The sequence below is a fragment of the Ochotona curzoniae genome, unplaced genomic scaffold, assembly GCF_017591425.1.
Source record: "Ochotona curzoniae isolate NIBS_2020 unplaced genomic scaffold, NIBS_Ocur_1.0 contig_4501, whole genome shotgun sequence".
NCBI lineage: Eukaryota > Metazoa > Chordata > Mammalia > Lagomorpha > Ochotonidae > Ochotona > Ochotona curzoniae.
Window position 1 is genome coordinate 1,367,512 of NW_024466307.1, and position 17,724 is coordinate 1,385,235.

A 17,724-nucleotide genomic window follows, 5' to 3' on the forward strand; every position below is an offset into this window, starting at 1 on the left:
CCCTCACCCAGATGCCTTGAGCTGTTTGCACCCATGGGGGGATGTGCTGTGAGAAAAGCAGCCCCAACACATTGGATTGCAGAGCAGGGCAGCCCTCGCCCCAGGTACCTACTCTCCATGCCCTCCCCACAGGTCACTTCTTGCCTCACAGTCAGGAAAGCTGAGCTGGCCCACCAGGCTCCTGGCTACTGGCCTGGGGACAGAGCCCTGCTCCCCCGAGACCCCCACAGGCAGGAGAGGGCACGGGAGCCACCCAGAAGGGGCTTGGGCACAGGCCGACCCTAACAGCCCACCCCAGGCCCAGCCCGTGCCAGTGAGCCAAGCCCTGAGCTCATGTCCCTGGCTTCTGTCCCAAACCCCAGGCACTGGGGACCCAGACTTCTCAGAGACATATGGGCGTCTCCAAAAAAACCACTGGATTCTGTCATGGAAAACCTCCACCCCTGCAGGCTACAGTCCACAGCTTACTTCCTGGTCACAACCTCCGGAAGACAGCTGGCTGAGCACAGCCCCGAGGGACATGATTCCTACATGTGCCTCTGCCATGTCCAGGCCATGCTCTTGCCCAAAGAGGCCCACGAGGGATAGCTGCACCAACCAGGCACCACATGCAGCCTCCTGAAGGCAGGGAAAGGGCTGCGTGTGCACTGGTTCCAGGCCTGCCTTCTGCTCTTACACAGGCCCAAGGGTGCCCTCCCTCAGCCATACCAGAGCCACACAACAGTCTGCACCCTGAGGCGCTAGATCTGGCCAGAACAGCACAGAGTGCTGGGGCCACCTGTGGAGACACCCCTGCTACCTGGCAGGCACCAACACAGGGCACACGAAGCTCCCCTCTCCCCTGGCTCACTGTGGCCCTGGGCATGGACGGAACTCATGAGGCTCCCCCCACCCAGGCTGACTGTGGCTGTGGGCATGGACGGGACTCACGAGGCTCCCTCCACCCAGGCTCACTGTGGCTGTGGGCATGGACGGGACTCACGAGGCTCCCTGAGGCCGTGGGCATGGACAGGACTCACGAGGCTCCCTGTGGCCGTGGGCACAGACGGGACTCACGAGGCTCCCTCCACCCAGGCTCCCTGTGGGCATGGGCGTAGCACTGTCTGACCCAGCCTTGTGCATGGCCTCTGGCTGCACTAACTCACAGAGGAGGAAGCCAAGGTCTGGCCAAGGTCAGGGTTGAGCCCCGGCTACGGCCAACAGTGAGTGCCAAATTGTGGACACCTGTGCCCATGTCCAGGAGGCAGTGGCCCAGGATTCATACCCAGACCTGGCCACCAAGGTAGGTTCTGCATCCAGTTAACTTTACTGTCCACCACTCTGTGAGTCATTTTGTCTGTCCCTAGACTCAGGAAGTCATGTGGAAGCAGGAAATCTTTTCACACCTGACTTACCAAGCTGCAATACCCAGATGCTGATGGTGTGTTTCTTCGTGGACCACAAGTGCTGGCCAGGCCCCTGGCCTGTGCGTGCTGTGACACTAGGCGCAGCCCAGGAATGCACTAACAGCAGCTGCTGAGCTCTCTGAGCGTCCCTCTAGTCCTGTCTTAAACGCCATGCTGTGTAAGCACACACAGGGCTTGTTTGTCCAAAGAAGCCTCCTTTGGCTCTGGTGAGAGCCGCCTCTGTCTCCATCTGGCCCAGAGGTGAAGGGGCACAAGGGGGAGAGGCCAGAGTCCAGAGCTGCAGCGAGTCCTCGCCAAGGCTCTGTGGGCGGTGCAGCCACTCACAGGGGCCTGCTCGCTGGGTGTGGATTCGCCCTCACCATGAAATGCCACCCTGACTCTCTGCGCACCCCTCACAGCTGCTCCCTTTGACCATGCTCCCCAGAGAGCAGCCTGTACAGCACCCCACCTCTTGCCAGCTCACCCCAGGTTCTGAGCATGGGGGTGAAGCTGAAATGTCAGAAAACCCAGACTGATGCCCTGCGGATCTGCCCTTCCCTGTGCCCAAACTTCCTCCTTCCTCAGCCTCCCCAGGGCCTAAACAGAGCAGAGTCAGCCTTAAATCACACGTGAGTGACCGTTCCCTCACACACACTTGTCTGCAGCCAATGATGTGAAGTGGCCAAGGACCACACTGCAAGATCTGCTGGGTGCACTTGTGTCCCTGGGGACTGAGAACTACCTGCAAGTGACAGACAGCCCCTGCCTGCGTCAGGCATGGGACTGGAGCCTGGAGCCACTGGGTGTGGGGTCCCAGCCTGGGGCTGCTGGGTGGGAAGGGTGGTCACAGCCTGGACCTGTGGGGTGTTCCAGCCTGGGGCTGCTGGGCAGGCTCAGCACTGAGACTCCAGTGCACGCAGCCATAGGGCGTGCTGAGGGATGGCCCACCATGCCCTGCATTGAAACTAGACACATCAATGTCTCTCCTGCTACCAATACATACTGGGGACCAATGCATCTTCTGATGAAAGCATGGGCCCTGTGTGTGACAGGGTGGGCTACTTTGCCTGTGGCACCAGCATCCCATATCAGCATAGTCTGACTCCCTGCTATGACTTGGGAAAGCATCAGAAGATGGCCCAAGAGCTTGGGACCCTGCACCCACATGAAAACCTGGAAGAAGCTCCTGGCTTTGGATCAGCCAGCTCTGGCTACTGCGGCCACTTGGGGAGTGAACCAGCAGATAGAGGGAAGGAAAATCTGCCTGTTAAATAAAAATAAAGCCCAGCTAGGGTCCACTCCTGGACCAAGCTGTGTCTGCCTGGCCTTCATAATCTCTATACCCTGCTGGTGCCAGGCAGCAGGGGGCGACTTCCTGTCTCACAGTCACCTCAGCTGCTACGCCCTAACCCGTCTTCAACAAGCCCATCAGTGACAAGTACCCAGGGCACACAAGGATCTGCCTGCCTTTTCTGAGAACATTCCACCAATATCCTGAGATGGTGTAAGCCAGTGCAACACTGAACACAGAACTGCTCTGGGCTGCCCAAGGCCCGGGGGGAGAGGACAACCAGCAGGCTGCGTGGCGCTGCCCTCCGCGTGCCGACGCGTCCTGGTCGTACCTGCAATGCCCTGCAGCAGACCGCACACGTTGAAGATGCTTTTCCTCATGACGCTCTGCACACACATGGAGAAGACGGACACCAGGGCCACCGTGCACAGCACCAGGATGCCCGCGGCCAGGAAGATGGCCGTGGCCTGCCAGAAGCCGCTGGCAATCTCACCAAAGCTCTCCGCGTAGGGGCCGCAAAGCACGTCCCGCGGCACCTGCTGCACGCCCGGGTTGCGGATGCAGCGCGCGTACAGGCCCAGTGTGGGAGGAGGGCGCTCGGGCCCGCCAGGGCCCGCCGGCTCGCTGCCGCCACGGGTCCGCGCCTTCCCGACCAGCCAGTCTGCGCTCATGAAGGCGACGAGCTCGGCGAACGCCACGACGATGCTCAGGAGCGTCCAGAGCATGGAGCGGCAAGTCACAATGACCACACGGCACATGGCGGCCTGCTGGGCGAGGCTCAGGCGTCCAGGGCTCGGGCGCTGCTCCCAGAGGCCGGCATGCACGGGCCTCACCTGTAGGAGAGACAAGGTGGTGAGCAGTTTGGCTTGTGGATTCCCAACAGGTGAGCCCACCCCAGGCGCCACCCCACGCTGCACCACTAGTTCAGTGTCAGGCAAGCCCTCCTCAGCTAACTCAACTGCCTGAGAAGCGAGCCTCACGAGCAATCGCCAGACAGCGCCCTGCACACGAGCAACATCCACACAGAACACAGGCAACACGGGTTCAGGACCGGCGCCCCCAGGGAGGTTATTCCGCAAGGTCACTGATGACGCCAGCGTGGCAGGTGACAGCAGGGCGACCCCACAGCAGGAATGCAGCCCCCTGAATGCTGCCTTTCAGCACTGTGCCCCAAAGGGGCATTGCACCCGCCCCCACACCCTCGCTGTGCTCCCGTCCCTGGCTCTGCCTCTCACATGGGTGCTGGCCTGGTGCAGCCTGTTTCTGCCAGAGCAGGCTCCAAGCCTGCTGTTTGCTCACTGCCTCGCCCAGCAGCTGAGCCAGCTGGGACAATCTCAGCATGGCTCCCACTCATGTGTCCCCACTCCCCATCCCCATGCTGCCAAATGGGGAAGCCACTGAAGAAGAAGCTCCTGCCAGTGAGGGCTTTGTGCCCAGCAGGTGGAGAGAGCCCAAGGCTCCCACAGCACCTCCCCCTTGATGAGAACACCCAGTCCAGCTCCAACCATCTCTCCCAGGCTGGTGGCACTTGTCCCCTCCCAGTGTGCACTGTCCTGCCAGCATGCTACACTCGGGGTCCAGAATCCACCAGGAGACGGCATGGGGACGCATGGAGGCCGCATCAGAGGCCATGGCCATGTTGGGGACCGCCAGAGGGCAGACAGCTTGTACAGGCATCTGAGCTGGGTGTGGTGCTCAGCACGGCAGGCACCTGCTGAAGCAGAGCCCGTATCGAAGGAGACCAGGGCATGGCTGCACACCATCTCCCCCAGTGGCTCACGCTGCTGCCCTGTGATGCCCTCTGCCTGCACGGCCCGGAACTCCTGTGTTCACACAGCCCTCTGACCTCCAGGAAGTGATGCTATGACTGGCACAAGGTGAAACAGGAAATCCGAGAGAGCGTGGCAGACACTTGTGACAGCACCACAAAGCAGCTGCCCGGGCCCTCCAGTGTCCACTGTCTGGACCCACTAGGAGAGAAGGGACTTGGTGCTGTGCCCAGTGGCTGGGGTTTATAATGACCCTGACAGCCTCCTGCCAGGACACATGGGAATCCCCACACAGGGTCACACGCAGCAGAAGAGCAGACAGAAACAGCGAGGCAGCAGCTGAAGGTGTTTCCACAATCTGGCCCCCGCCCCCGGCGCCAGGAGCTGCAGGTTGGACCCTCTGCAGACGCCACCCTGGTCCCGCTGCGGCTCCCCAGCAGCATGCCAGTCACAGGCATGCCGCACAACGCACACGGCGGCTCTCCCAGTTTCTGCCAGGGCCTAGAGTCCTGGAGTTCTCCCTCATCTCACGGACCTCACCCCTCCGGGAAGTGGTGCTCACGAAGCACCTTCTGATGCTGAAGCACTTGAGGGCTCTGCGCCAGCCCCCCTTCCCAGACCAGGCCCTGGCAGACCCCTGCTCACAGCTGCTAGCAGGCACAGGGCCAGTCCTCGCTTGTTCACCTGCCTGGCACCTGGCAAGGCAGAGAAATGAGGCAGGAAAGAGACAGGGGGCCCCCAGGGTTGGCATCAAGCAGGCCACTGAGCAGGGTGCCATCCAGGAGCATTGCCCCGAGAAGTCACAAGGTCTTCCTAGGATGGGAGCAGGTGGAAGTCTGTGGGGCTTAATTCCAAGGGGCGCAGCAGCAGAAGCTTCTCCTGGGTCCCTCAGATGGCCGCCACCATCAGTGCTGGGCTGGGTCAGCTGGCGGTGTGCAGGCCCTCAGCAAGGGAGACGTGCTGGACTCCCTGAGTGCGGGTGTGTGCATGCACAAGCTTGTGTGTTAGCGAGGGTGTGTGTGTGCAGTCATAACTGTATGTGTGGGTGTGTGTGCAGTCATGACTGAGGAGCGAGAGTGTGCGTTAAGTATGTATACATTGTGTACATGGATGAGAGCAGAAATGGAGCCTGAAGGAGACATAATCCATTAACCCAGGCAGCCAGACCTAGGGACAAACAGAATGCAGAGCACAGCCCTGGCATTGGGGGCACTTGGTGGTCAGCCAGGGACACTGCCCGGCAGCTCGTGTCCAAGTCGGCTGTGCATGGCCACCACCCTACCTCGCTGCCCCTCGCTGAGGTCACCAGGGGACAAGGCCCGCATGGGTGAGGTGGACAGCCTTCTTTAGGCTGGTGTGCCACTGTCCCATGCAGCAGGCCACCCGGGCATGCAAACACATGTGCTTTCCTCAGCAAGGACACCCAAAGGGCCCAGAATGGTGGCGGCAGGGCCCAAATGGGCACTGGGACGTGACGGTGTGCCTCATTCTGGCACTGCTGTCACGTGCCCTCAGCCCAGCCTGTGCCACTAAAAATGATCCCATGCCATCCATGCGGACATTGCCCAGGTTGGAGAAATGAAACCCTAGGCCTAAGCCAGGAACTGGGCAGCAACAGGAGGCACACACAGCCAGCCCCACCCACGCACACGGCCGGCTTCACCCGCACACAGGGCCGGCCTCACCCATGCACACGGCCGGCTTCACCCATGCACACGGCCGGCCTCACCCACGCACACACACGGCCGGGCTCCCCTGCACACACACAGCCGGCCTCCCCTGCACACACATGGCCGGGCTCACCCATGCACACGGCCGGCTTCACCCGCACACATGGCCGGCCTCACCTGCACACACACGGCCGGGCTCACCCATGCACACGGCCGGCTTCACCCGCACACATGGCCGGCCTCCCCTGCACACACACGGCCGGGCTCACCCATGCACACGGCCGGCTTCACCCGCACACATGGCCGGCCTCCCCTGCACACACGGCCGGCCTCCCCTGCACACACACGGCCGGCCTCACCCATGCACACGGCCGGCTTCACCCGCACACACGGCCGGCTTCACCCGCACACATGGCCGGCCTCCCCTGCAGACACACGGCCGGGCTCACCTGCACACACGGCCGGCCTCCCCTGCACACACGGCCGGGCTCACCTGCACACACGGTCGGCCTCACCTGCACACACATGGCCGGCCTCACCCATGCACACAGCCGGCTTCCCCTGGACACACAGCCAGCCTCACCTGCACACACAGTTGGCCTCCCCTGCACACACAGCTGGCCTCTCACACCTGTAGCCACCCCAGGAGCCCCTGCAGGCTGAGCCCTGAGGTCACATGGTGGGAATTTCACACGTGTCCAGCGACGGCACTGTTTGCTCAGTCGCTGCTTGGCTGAGTCCCCAGATCCTCCTGCCTGTGGGGGTCTCAGTGTGGGGAGACGAGAGACAGACACATCAGCCCTGTATTTGCAGCTCACTTCTGTGTTGGAAATGAACCTTGAAGAAGCCGTTGATATATCTTCTCTCTCTCATACACACCAGATGTGCAGAGTAACAGTGATGGCAGCCTGATCTCAGACTGACCCCTGGGGGCACTGTCCACCTCTGTCATCTGGGGTCACTTTTAACTCCAAAAGATCTGGCACCAGCCCTGTCATCTGTCCCCCGCTGCACTCGCCCCGCCTCCCGTCCCTCCTCCCACCCGTCCACCAACACACAGGACTCCCCGTCTCCAGGCCTGTCCTGTCCAGCTTCAGGTGAGCGTGGGGACGTGGAGGTCTGCCATGTAGATGGCTCGGGAGCTGCAGAGCATGTCTGCCGACACCTAAGTGGCACCACAGTCAACCTGCTACCAAGAGGCTTCCGTTCTAAACCATCCTGTGTCAGCAGTAGCCATGAGTGGCTTTGCAAAACCTGTTCTCCAGCAACTACACAGCAAACAGGCAGAGTTCCCGGAGGCGAGCGCAGTGGGCTGTTACAGGCCTGCCCCTGCAGCTCAGCAGCCGCACCTGCGCTGAATCCCACATGACTGCCCAGGGACCTCACCTTGCCCTGTAGCCTCAGTGTTCCTGTCAAGTCCATGCAGCAGATCTGCCTGGGAGCAGGTGGCCCAGATGCCCGAGGGTGTGTCTGCTGCCCCTCAGGTGACGGGAAGCCAGGCCCCAACCGGGCCTCAGGTTGAGAAAAGGCCCACACAGTAAAGAACAGGGAGTCCCTCGGAGGAGCTTGGGGACATGGCTGCTGCCAGAGGGTCCTGAGGGGGGCCATTGTGTGACGGTCGGAGCGTGGGGTCTATGAAAGTGCCAAGTGCACACTGCAACCATGTCTGGTCTGCCACGTGCTCCTGCCAAGCCGTGGCCTTCCATGGACACCTGCCCCCTGATCTCGGAGTTCAGCCCCCTGTGACCATGATCACACTCCCAGAAACTGGGGTGGGAGGAGCCGCGCCGCGGAAGCTTCCGTTGACCTCAAGTGAGGCTGCTGCACTGCTGCCAAGCCGTCACTCATGGGCATGACTCCTTGCTGCAAACCACCAGCTGACCCTTTCTATAGTGAGCGGACACCATGACAATTTCAAAGAGCGATGAAGACCAGCGCTGTTGCACAGCATAGTAAACTACTGCCTGCAACACCCAATGGGGGCTGGTTCAAGTCCCAGCTGCCCCACTTCCAATCTGGGGAAAGCAGCAGCCGATGACCCAAGTTCTTAGGCCCCTGCACCCACAAGGGAGACCTGGATGGAGATCTGGGCTCCTGGCTTCAGTCTGGCTTAGCCAAGCAGAGTACTGCCCTGGAAGACAGGACAGCAAAGGGGTGGGGACACGACGGACCGTACGGCAGGTGACCTATTCACGCAGGAACAGGAGGCTGGGGACATGTGCACACAGAACGCCTCGCTGTCCCCACCACAGGAGGCTGCCGCTCCCACAGAAAGATGCTGGGGCTTCAACTCGAGGCTCCTGTTCCCAAGGAAGAACAGAGAGCACGGTCCCCCTTCTGTGGCTGGTGTGCTGAAGCAGGACGCCACGTGCAGAGGCTGCAGGATCTGCTCCAAGACTGGACGGGAGTTTGGCCAAGCCATCACCAAAGCCCGGGACCTCCTGTCCTTCCTCCCTATACACCTGCCAGGGGCTGTCCACACAGCACCAGAGATGGAGACGCCCCAGCTGTGGCTGTCCACACAGCACCAGAGATGGAGACGCCCCAGCTGTGGCTGTCCACACAGCACCAGAGAGACGGAAACACCCCAACTGTGGCTGTCCACACAGCACCAGAGATGGAGACGCCCCAGCTGTGGCTGTCCACACAGCACAGAGATGGAGACGCCCCAGCTGTGGCTGTCCACACAGCACCAGAGAGACAGAGACGCCCCAGCTGTGGCTGTCCACACAGCACCAGAGATGGAGACGCCCCAGCTGTGGCTGTCCACACAGCACAGAGACAGAGACGCCCCAGCTGTGGCTGTCCACACAGCAGAGAGACAGAGACGCCCCAGCTGTGGCTGTCCACACAGCACCAGAGAGACGGAAACACCCCAACTGTGGCTGTCCACACAGCAGAGCTGGAGACGCCCCCAGCTGTGGCTGTCCACACAGCACCAGAGAGACAGAGATGCCCCAGCTGTGGCTGTCCACACAGCAGAGAGACAGAGACGCCCCAGCTGTGGCTGTCCACACAGCACCAGAGAGACAGAGACGCCCCAGCTGTGGCTGTCCACACAGCAGAGATGGAGAGACAGAGACGCCCCAGCTGTGGCTGTCCACACAGCAGAGAGACGGAGACGCCCCAGCTGTGGCTGTCCACACAGCACCAGAGAGACAGAGACGCCCCAGCTGTGGCTGTCCACACAGCAGAGATGGAGAGACAGAGACGCCCCAGCTGTGGCTGTCCACACAGCAGAGAGACAGAGACGCCCCAGCTGTGGCTGGACCCAAGGGCGATGCAGTGTGGTTCCACCTTAGGAGAGGAGAGCCTGGACCCACAGGGCTTCCTGGGAGTGGCCACAGGCCCAGGCTTCCCTGCCAGCATGTCCTGGGGAAGCTGGCACGGCCCTTCCAGCTCCTGTGATGCCAGCCAGGAGAGCGGACTACCCAGAAGCTCATGGTGACCTGGGGTCTCTCCTTCCGATTCCCTGTCCTTGGCTTCTGGTTTAATGGGGGCTACGTAGGGCTGGGGGCTCCTGTCTCCAACCCGAGTTGCCATGGAGAGGGGTGGGGCTCCCACAAATCCAGAATGCCCGTGACCTGTGACACAGGTGTGGCCCGCACCTCTCTGACCCAGAGTTCCTGGCTCCTAGCAGCTTGGAGCAGACACCTATAGCCCCATCAGCACTCCCGCCCAAGCCCCTGGCCCCAGCTCCCTGTCAATGCAGACCCCAGGGATGCAAGGGACAGTGACTCCAGAGGTCAGGTACCTGCTTCAGCCCTGCCCAGTCAGTTGGCAGACAGGAGCTCTCTCTGTTCTCTCCCAGCAACCCCGGTCCTGCCTCTGCAACACGCTGGGCCTGTTGTTGCCCTGCTGCTGCCCTGCTGCTGCCGGACACAAGGGTGGTCAGGTAATGCTGCTGTGCTCCTCCAACAGGGAGCACAGTCAGCTGTCTGCCAACATTGGATCCACACCTGGGGAGGATCCACACCTGGGGAGGACTGAGCTGCGTCCCTGTCCTTCCCTGTTGCTTCCCACAGGGACTAATGACAGTTCTCAGGCCGCAGTCAGACTTACCAGGAGCACACACTTGGTCCATCCACACCACTTCTGCAAGAGCGCCCCTCCTCCTGACCCCACCAGCCTGAAGTGTTGGCTGCAGAACCTGGCCAGGTTTCTAAAACATTCCCAACATGGAAGCTTGGCTACAAACCAAAGTGCCAGGTTTAACACCTCTTCCCATCGTTTCAGGATACTTCTGTCAGGTGCTGTGTGACTGCCCGATGCCCAGGCCAAGGGATAGCAGAAGCTCACAGACCCTCATGACATCTCGCCCTGGCTGTGTCCCCAAACTACCCCCAAACCAACACAACTCCTTTCCAGACACAGCCAAAGCTGCTGGGTTTCCTGTCCCTGAGGCCTGAGCAGTGGAAGGGGAAAGGAGTCGGGAGCCTGGTGTTCAGGGACTGGGGGAATTGTTTCAGGTTTGTCCAGAGCAGCAGGAGTGCTGGGATCCAGTGATCTCAGGGGCCCCTGCTGCTCCCAGGGGAGGGGTGGCTGCAGGCTCGCCTGCAAGGCCCTACAGGTGGCGAGGGGGACTCCCCAGGGCAAGTCCCAGGGGGCCTGGGCAGTTCCAAAGTAGCATGTGTCTCTTCCTGTCCCTGACAAGTGTTGGCAGTGCCTGAGACACCTTCAGACATGAGGGCGACCCACGGCCAGCAGCTCCCACTTATAGGCCCTGCTGGACACCGGGCTGGCCTGGCCCAAACTCCCCAGTCGGGGAAGGTACAGAGGTCTGGGACCCCCTCCTGCAGGGGCAATGCTGACCTGGGGGACCAAATAAGCTCCTCAAATGCCACATGGCTCTCACCTGTCCTCAGGCACCATCTGAACATCCCTGCCCCAGCACCTCAAAACTGTTCGAAAACAAGAAACTCCATCACAGGTCGGAGACCAGGACAGCCGGCAGGAGCAGGGAGCACCCAGCCCTTTCCTCTGGGCCAGGACACCATCCCTGTGTGTACTCTGGAGTCAGGCAGAGGGGTGGGAGGGGTGGGAGCAGCGTCTAGGGACTGACCATCCATTTCCTGATTCACCAAGGGACCGTGACTCAGGCCAGGGTGCGTGGCGGTCAGTGGCCAGCTTGCTGAACTGGACCCAAGACTTGGTCTAACGGCTCTTTCTCAGCAGCCAACTATTCTATCTCCCTTTTATTCTATGAAATCATCTAGAAAACATCTCCTGGCAGCCTGGTTACACATTCAAAAGGCAGAATAAAAGTGAACCCTGGGAGAAGCGGGGAATTCCATGGGAAAAACGCCTCCATGGTCGAGCAGAAAAGGAAGCGAGCTTCCCGAGGGAGGGAGGGAGGACAGTTGGAACATTGACCAGGACGCCCCTGGGGGCTGGGTCCGTGAAGCCCTTGACTTCGGAGCAGGTGAGCCAGCTGGCCTGCACCTGCCCCCCAGGGTGTGTTGGGCTCACACAGCTGAGCGCTCCTGCTGCCCTCCCTGCCATATGGTTGCTGCCACCTCACTCCTGTTCCTGCCCGGACATGCTACCCTGGGTCCCCTGTAGTTAACTGTACAGCGGCGGCTGTACTCCAGGCTGGGCTGGGAGCACGCCAGGGCATCACATGACAGCCAGGGGCTGGGAATGCCACCAGACATCGCCCACAGCAGCACTTGCCATGTCACACTACTCACTGGCTTGGGGGGAGGGCAGTTTGCAGCCTCTAGCTTCTTTCATTCTTCCCAGCACCACATTTCCAATAAACCTACAAACACTGAAGCCCTGGGGCAGGAGTGGTGGGGGAGGACATTTGTGTCTTAATGAAGTTTCCAGTCTTCAGGAGACAAGTAATTCTCAAATATATTAATTTACTCCCTCAAAGCATCTCATGAAAACAGTTCCATTTGTGGCCCCAAGTTCCCCAGCAGGGAACCAGGAAATGCAGTTAAAAGGGGTAGTTCTGGGTGGTAAAGGGACAGTGCCTCCCAGGGCATGGAAATCTTCGAAGAGCTGAAGCGAACACAAGCGCTTGGGACACAAGTCCAGGTTGGGTCCACACTCAGTACACAGCAGGCAGAGGCCACAGCCATGGCAACCACACAAAGGGAGCCACAGGGAGGTGGGAGCCACGGGGACACGGGAGTCATAGGGAGGCAGGAATCGTGGGGATGTAGGAGCTAGGGGGACGCAGGACCCACAGGACACGGGAGCCATGGGAGTGACAGTTGGAGTTCTAGCTTTTCCACTCCTGACACAACTCACTTCCCAAGTGCCTGTGAGAGCAGCAGAGGACAGTCCAAGCCCTGGGGCTCCTGTGCCCACACTCCGGATTCCAAGCTAGCCCAGCTCTGGGGAGGTACCTTCCTCACCCTCTGTGTATGTGTGTGGGTGCCTGTCTCTAGACAGCAGTATAATTGAAAAAGTCTTGGAGACTTCACGAGCTTGAGGTGAGTCCTCCCCTCTCACCTTCACCTTCTCCGTCCACTGGCCGAGACCAAGCCCCTGGCCATGCTGCTCTGTCCTGGACCAGGATCCTCACCACAGAATATTCCAGCACAGCCTGCATCATCACGTGGCCTCCTTCCTATGTGATGAGCACCTGTCGTGTGTCAGCAAAGCCTTGGGAACCCAAGATGTGCTCCGAGCCACAGATCCGCCTTGTGCACGGTCTTATAAGCAGGCCAGGAAGGACAGGGGAGGCTCTGGGGACAGTCCCCCAGGTCTCCAGGACAGCAGGATTTTTTTATCAGAGGAGTGACGAGGTGTTCACTCTGTCCAAAGTTCAGTTACTCTAACTCACTGGTGTCACGTCTCGAAGGTCACACCAAGCTCTACCTCATTCTCATGCTTTCCTGTCCAGAGACCAGGCACTTGGGGTCCCTCAGCCTTGGTAAAAGAGCTGCCGCGCCTCTTGCTGATGCCTCCCTCTGCCGTCTTCCCTGACTGCAGCAGAACTGCAGCTGCTCAGAGTCCTGGCGGGGAAGCCATGTTGGACGGTCACTGCACACGACTGCGTGCATCACAGGATAACCACACACACCACACATGAAGCCAGACACGTGCCAAGATCATTTCACATGATGGAAACAGGCACATGTGGTCGTTACACATGACCAAGTATGTACCATGGTCACTACAGGACCGCCACAGTCATCATATATGACGTCATCCATGTATCACAGTCATTGCACGTGATGGCCACATGTGTACCACTGTCAAGTCCCATAAAGGAAATACACAGGCCATGGTCACCACAGGAGACCAGGGTCGCCATAGTACACTCACACACAAAGGCCATCGCACAGGCTTGCCATGCACACATCACACACCGGTCACATGTATAACCAGTCATCACACAATGGCTGTGACGTACACATCATTGCTGGTGGCCTTGTACACACGACGGTCACTGCACAGGACAGTTGCACCTTGGCTACCTTACAGGGGGGTGGGTGCCAAGGGGCAAATCCAACAAGGACAGCCCAGGCCTCCCTGGCACCAGCTTCCCTGGAGCAGTAGAAGGGACACCCCCTCTCGAATGCACTCCAAGGTGACCCAGAGTGGACAGAACACCTCCCCGGTACACAGTGACAATCAAGCAGCCGCGAACCTCCCAAGAACTTGGGGTTCACAGCTCTGGGACCACAGCCAGAGTGGCCTCTGGCTCCCCTGGTAATCACCACCTAGTCTCCCCGAGAGGATGCGTCCTACAACTGCCCCTGGGGAACAGGACACCTGTTGCATGTCACCTGCCTAGGAAATTGCCCATGACAAGCCCTTCCTGTCCAACAGAGGAAAAGCTGTGCTTGATGAACAAGCCTGCTGAGCACGGACCCTCTCGCTCCTTCCTCTCTGCTGATGGACAGAGAGGACTCCCATGGCACCTGCTGTGAGGGGCTCAGACATGGCCTGTCCACGTCACACTGTCCCACAACGAGAAACCGCTCAGATCTCCCTGTAATCACAGCTGTGGACAGTTCCCTTCGGGGATGAAGGACACAGAGCAGGCTCCCAACAAACATCTGGACAGCTCTTCAGACCCCGACGGGGCAGCTCACAGTCCTGCTGCCCTGGCACCTGCCAGCCATGCCTGCCTGAGGCCTCCCTCTCCATCAGCAGTTTCAACAAGTGACCTTTGGGATTCAGAACCAGCACTCTAGAGCCCACACAGCACCTCCTGGGCCACCATGTGTTCCAGCGACCCCTCTGTAGGAACTGCTAGCAGCCAACCCAACCAACCCCACCATGCATCCTTTCCTTTCCAGCAGGAATGGATACAGACGCGAGGTCTCACCCAGAGCAGCCCACCAGCTGACAGCTCAGGGCTGACACCACAGTCGCCACGGGAGCAAAGCCATGTCTACCCAGAGAGCCACTGCCCAGTCCCCGGCAGGAATGACAGCTGACTTGGGAACTCACCGAAGTGGCACGCCGAAAGTCAGCTCACCACCTGAGACACGCCACCTGGGGGGACAAAACAAACAGCTGAGTTTTCAAACACAAAAAAAGACTGACAAGCAAGTTTGTTTCACTGAAATGAGTGATGTTTTAGATAATAGCTCCCTGGCTGCACACGGTTCAGGTCTCTGTAGAGCTGGCCACTGACAACGGCTGTCCATCAGCAGGGGAGGGCGCTGCTGACCGAGCGTGGCCCGGTGCTTCTGAACCATGCCTCGGCCACTCGCTCTCACAGGCTCCCTCCCTCTGCGGAGCCCAGGTCTCCTCAGAGATCTGCTCTCCTCACTGCACAACACTGGGTGGCAGGCGCCAGTTTCCCATTTTTTCATATTTGAAACCAATTCCTTCCTTTAAAAACAGACTAACCAGGCTGCTTCAGATTGTGCTGCACCACTGCCCATCAGCGTACTGTCCCGTGCTCAGGCCCCCGTCCCCGCCCAGGGGCAGGCGCTGACCCGGCCAACGTGTCCAGCAGCAGCAGCACTGGCATGCCAATCACCGCTGACACTCAAAACCCGCTTGGTGGCTCCAAGCCCGAGGTCGCTCCAGGTGACTCCCCCAACAGCCACTGGGGTTCACATTCTAAAAAACACATGCATTGAAGAAATGGCTGAAGTCCTCACCATAACGGGCCGGGTGCGTACACTTTGACAGCTCTTTGTAAATCCACCACTCTAAATTCTGAGCATTTCCCACAACCTTATTTTATTCCCTTGGGAGAGTCGTGATTAGTATTTTTACAGGAAATGGCTTCTGTGAGAGCCGCCAGGGCTGTCATGAATGGGTCTGTTATAAACGCAGCTCCTGATCAACATGTCACTGCTCTGCGGAGCTCCATGAGTCACAGAAATACTTGAATCCCAGCACTGTTCAAAATAATACAAAAAGACAGAAATCCAGCCCCGACAGTAATAACAGAAAAAAGCAAGGTCACACAGATTCCGACTTCAAACTTCTCAAAGTCAGCCTGATGGCAAGAGGCACTTCCTAGAATAAACAAACCTGACCCAAAGTTCTGACACAACAAGCCACTGAGCAGTAAGCTGTCGGCAGCACGAGGAGCCCGGCTCCCTCTCGGGGGCCCGCCGACTCCACTCTGCTCACGGAAGGGCTGCCTGTGTCTGCTCAGTGAGAAAGTGGTGTCAAGGCTGCCCGGTGGTGTGCGTACTAAGCAGCCCACTCCCCACACGGCACAGTAACAGCTATGAGCCACAGACAAAACCCCGTGTGGCTAGGGCCACTGAAGGCGGGGCCTTGGCCAGGGCCTGCACGGCGATGAGGCCACTGGGGTGGGGCCAGTGCCAAGTCACAACAGATGCTACAAGGCAGGCCACCTCGGTGCCTGTCCCTCTTCCCAAGTGTCCACCTCTGCTGCCCTGGCTGGGACTTGGGGCTCCCAAGCATTGAGCCGCCACAACAAGCAGTCTTGCTGGCTGCTTTCCAGCCATGGGACATGGCCTGCCACTATGACCCAGAAGCCCACTTGGTCCCAATTCCCTCAAGAGTGCACCACAGAGCAGGCGACCCCCTGATGCTAAATGCCCCATACTTTGCAAAACCAGAACCCAGCAGCAAAAATCGCTCCACACATCAGAAAGACCCAGCGCACATGGGGACCTTCCCAGCAGACAGGCTGCCTGGATCAGAACATGGGAGGCCAGGCAGAGGGCCGGCATCGCCAGGACGGTCTTGTGGGGAGGCCGCGGGGACCAGAGAAAAACAGGAAGCAGGGAAGATGGCACAAGGTAGCAGGTGGCACAGGCAAGCTGTGTTGTCCGAGGCAGGGGGTCCCCATGTGGGCATGCTCCCCAAGGACAATGAACTTCAGGCATAACCCTAAGAGGGAGAGTGCCAGAAGCTGACAGGTGGCTGTGATGCGACCGCATGATCCCGGCTCCGCCGGACATTTCCTAGCTGTCTGTACTCCAAATCTGGGTGCCACCATCAGTCAACACAGCCAGGGATTCTGATCAGAATTCCACATGGTGGGAGCCGACACCCACCCTGGACACGCATGCCTGCACATCAGCCTGGGGCCTGCTCCCTGTGACAAACACCTGGGAGTGTGGGATCAGCCTGGCCAGTCTCACGGAGGCAATGGGTGCCCTCACCTGTGAGCCTGGCCCCCCACAGATGGCACTGAGGGGCCCCCCACGGGGGACAGAGGTGAGGACCCTGGAGTCAGCCTTGGCAACTGAACAGGACTGGCTCAACAGCGAGTTCACACTTGCTATGGTCTTCAGACAGGTGTCGGATGACCTTGGGAGTTGTCCCCACCTCCGGGCTCCTCTGCTGTTGACACAGCCGTGGGGGCAGCGGCAATGCCAAGTGCTTAGGTCAGGACGGAGCTCTGGCTTCCAGGTTTGACCTTGGCCCAGTCCTGGCTTCTGTGGGCATTCGGGCAGGAAGTGAGCAGGCAGATCTCTGCCTTAGGTGTGAAACAGTCAGCTTTGCCATCTTTGTCACCACGCTAGCTATGCAACACAGCACGCATGCCTCCATCGCTAACCTCCCTGCAGGGCCCTGGAGACTAGAGGTCACTCCCAGGGAGTGTTCTCTACAGGGCAACCTCAGCACCCAGCCCAGGCTCTCCTGCAGGGCGGCTTCTTGCCCGACACTAGGCATGGCATGGGAGAAGCGTTGTGGGGAAGGTGGGAAGAGCCCTGCCACCAGAGGCAGCAGAGGACTGTCCCCAGTGCAACACCGTCACGGAGCTGACGACAGCCCCAGGACTTGCTTAGCAGACCATACAGTAACTTGCCCACTTAAAAAACATCCTTGAAGGCCCTTGCCCATGGAGCAAGGGGCACAGCGGGGAGGGGATCCCCAGAACCCGCAGCAGCCCGAGGACAGTGGTGGACTGAACAGGAAACACTGCCATATGCTGTGGCTGTAGTCTTCCAAATAAAACTGGGGTGCGGGGAGAAGAGGGGTGCTCTCGGGCAAATCACAAGCACCCGGTGCTGTAGCCTGGTCCTCTCTACCCCCACTCACGAGTATGTCCCTTCTGCCTGCCCCTGGTTTGAGTCAGAGGCCAGGACTGGGAACTGCCACGCCTGCCCTCCAGCTCCGCTCCACTCTTGGGGCCTCCAGGAACATTTGTAAACACTCCACGTACAACTGACACGTACCAGGCTTGTGAGGTGCTTTGCCAC

At 59.7% G+C, this 17,724-nt stretch overlaps 1 protein-coding gene across 3 annotated transcripts in view; it reads right to left on the minus strand.

Moving 5' to 3' along the window:
- Positions 1-17,724, minus strand: part of LHFPL2 (LHFPL tetraspan subfamily member 2) — a 57,686-nt gene that overhangs the window by 6,740 nt on the left and 33,222 nt on the right. For 2 of the 3 annotated variants that reach the window (XM_040985961.1, XM_040985960.1), the window contains exons 3-4: positions 14,531-14,575; positions 3,008-3,509 (exon numbers count right to left, since the gene is read on the minus strand). In XM_040985961.1, coding sequence (XP_040841895.1) covers positions 3,008-3,434 — 427 coding nt within the window. In that variant the 5' untranslated portion in view covers positions 3,435-3,509; positions 14,531-14,575. The remainder of the gene's footprint in view (positions 1-3,007; positions 3,510-14,530; positions 14,576-17,724) is intronic. The other variant, XM_040985962.1, reaches the window with a different exon arrangement.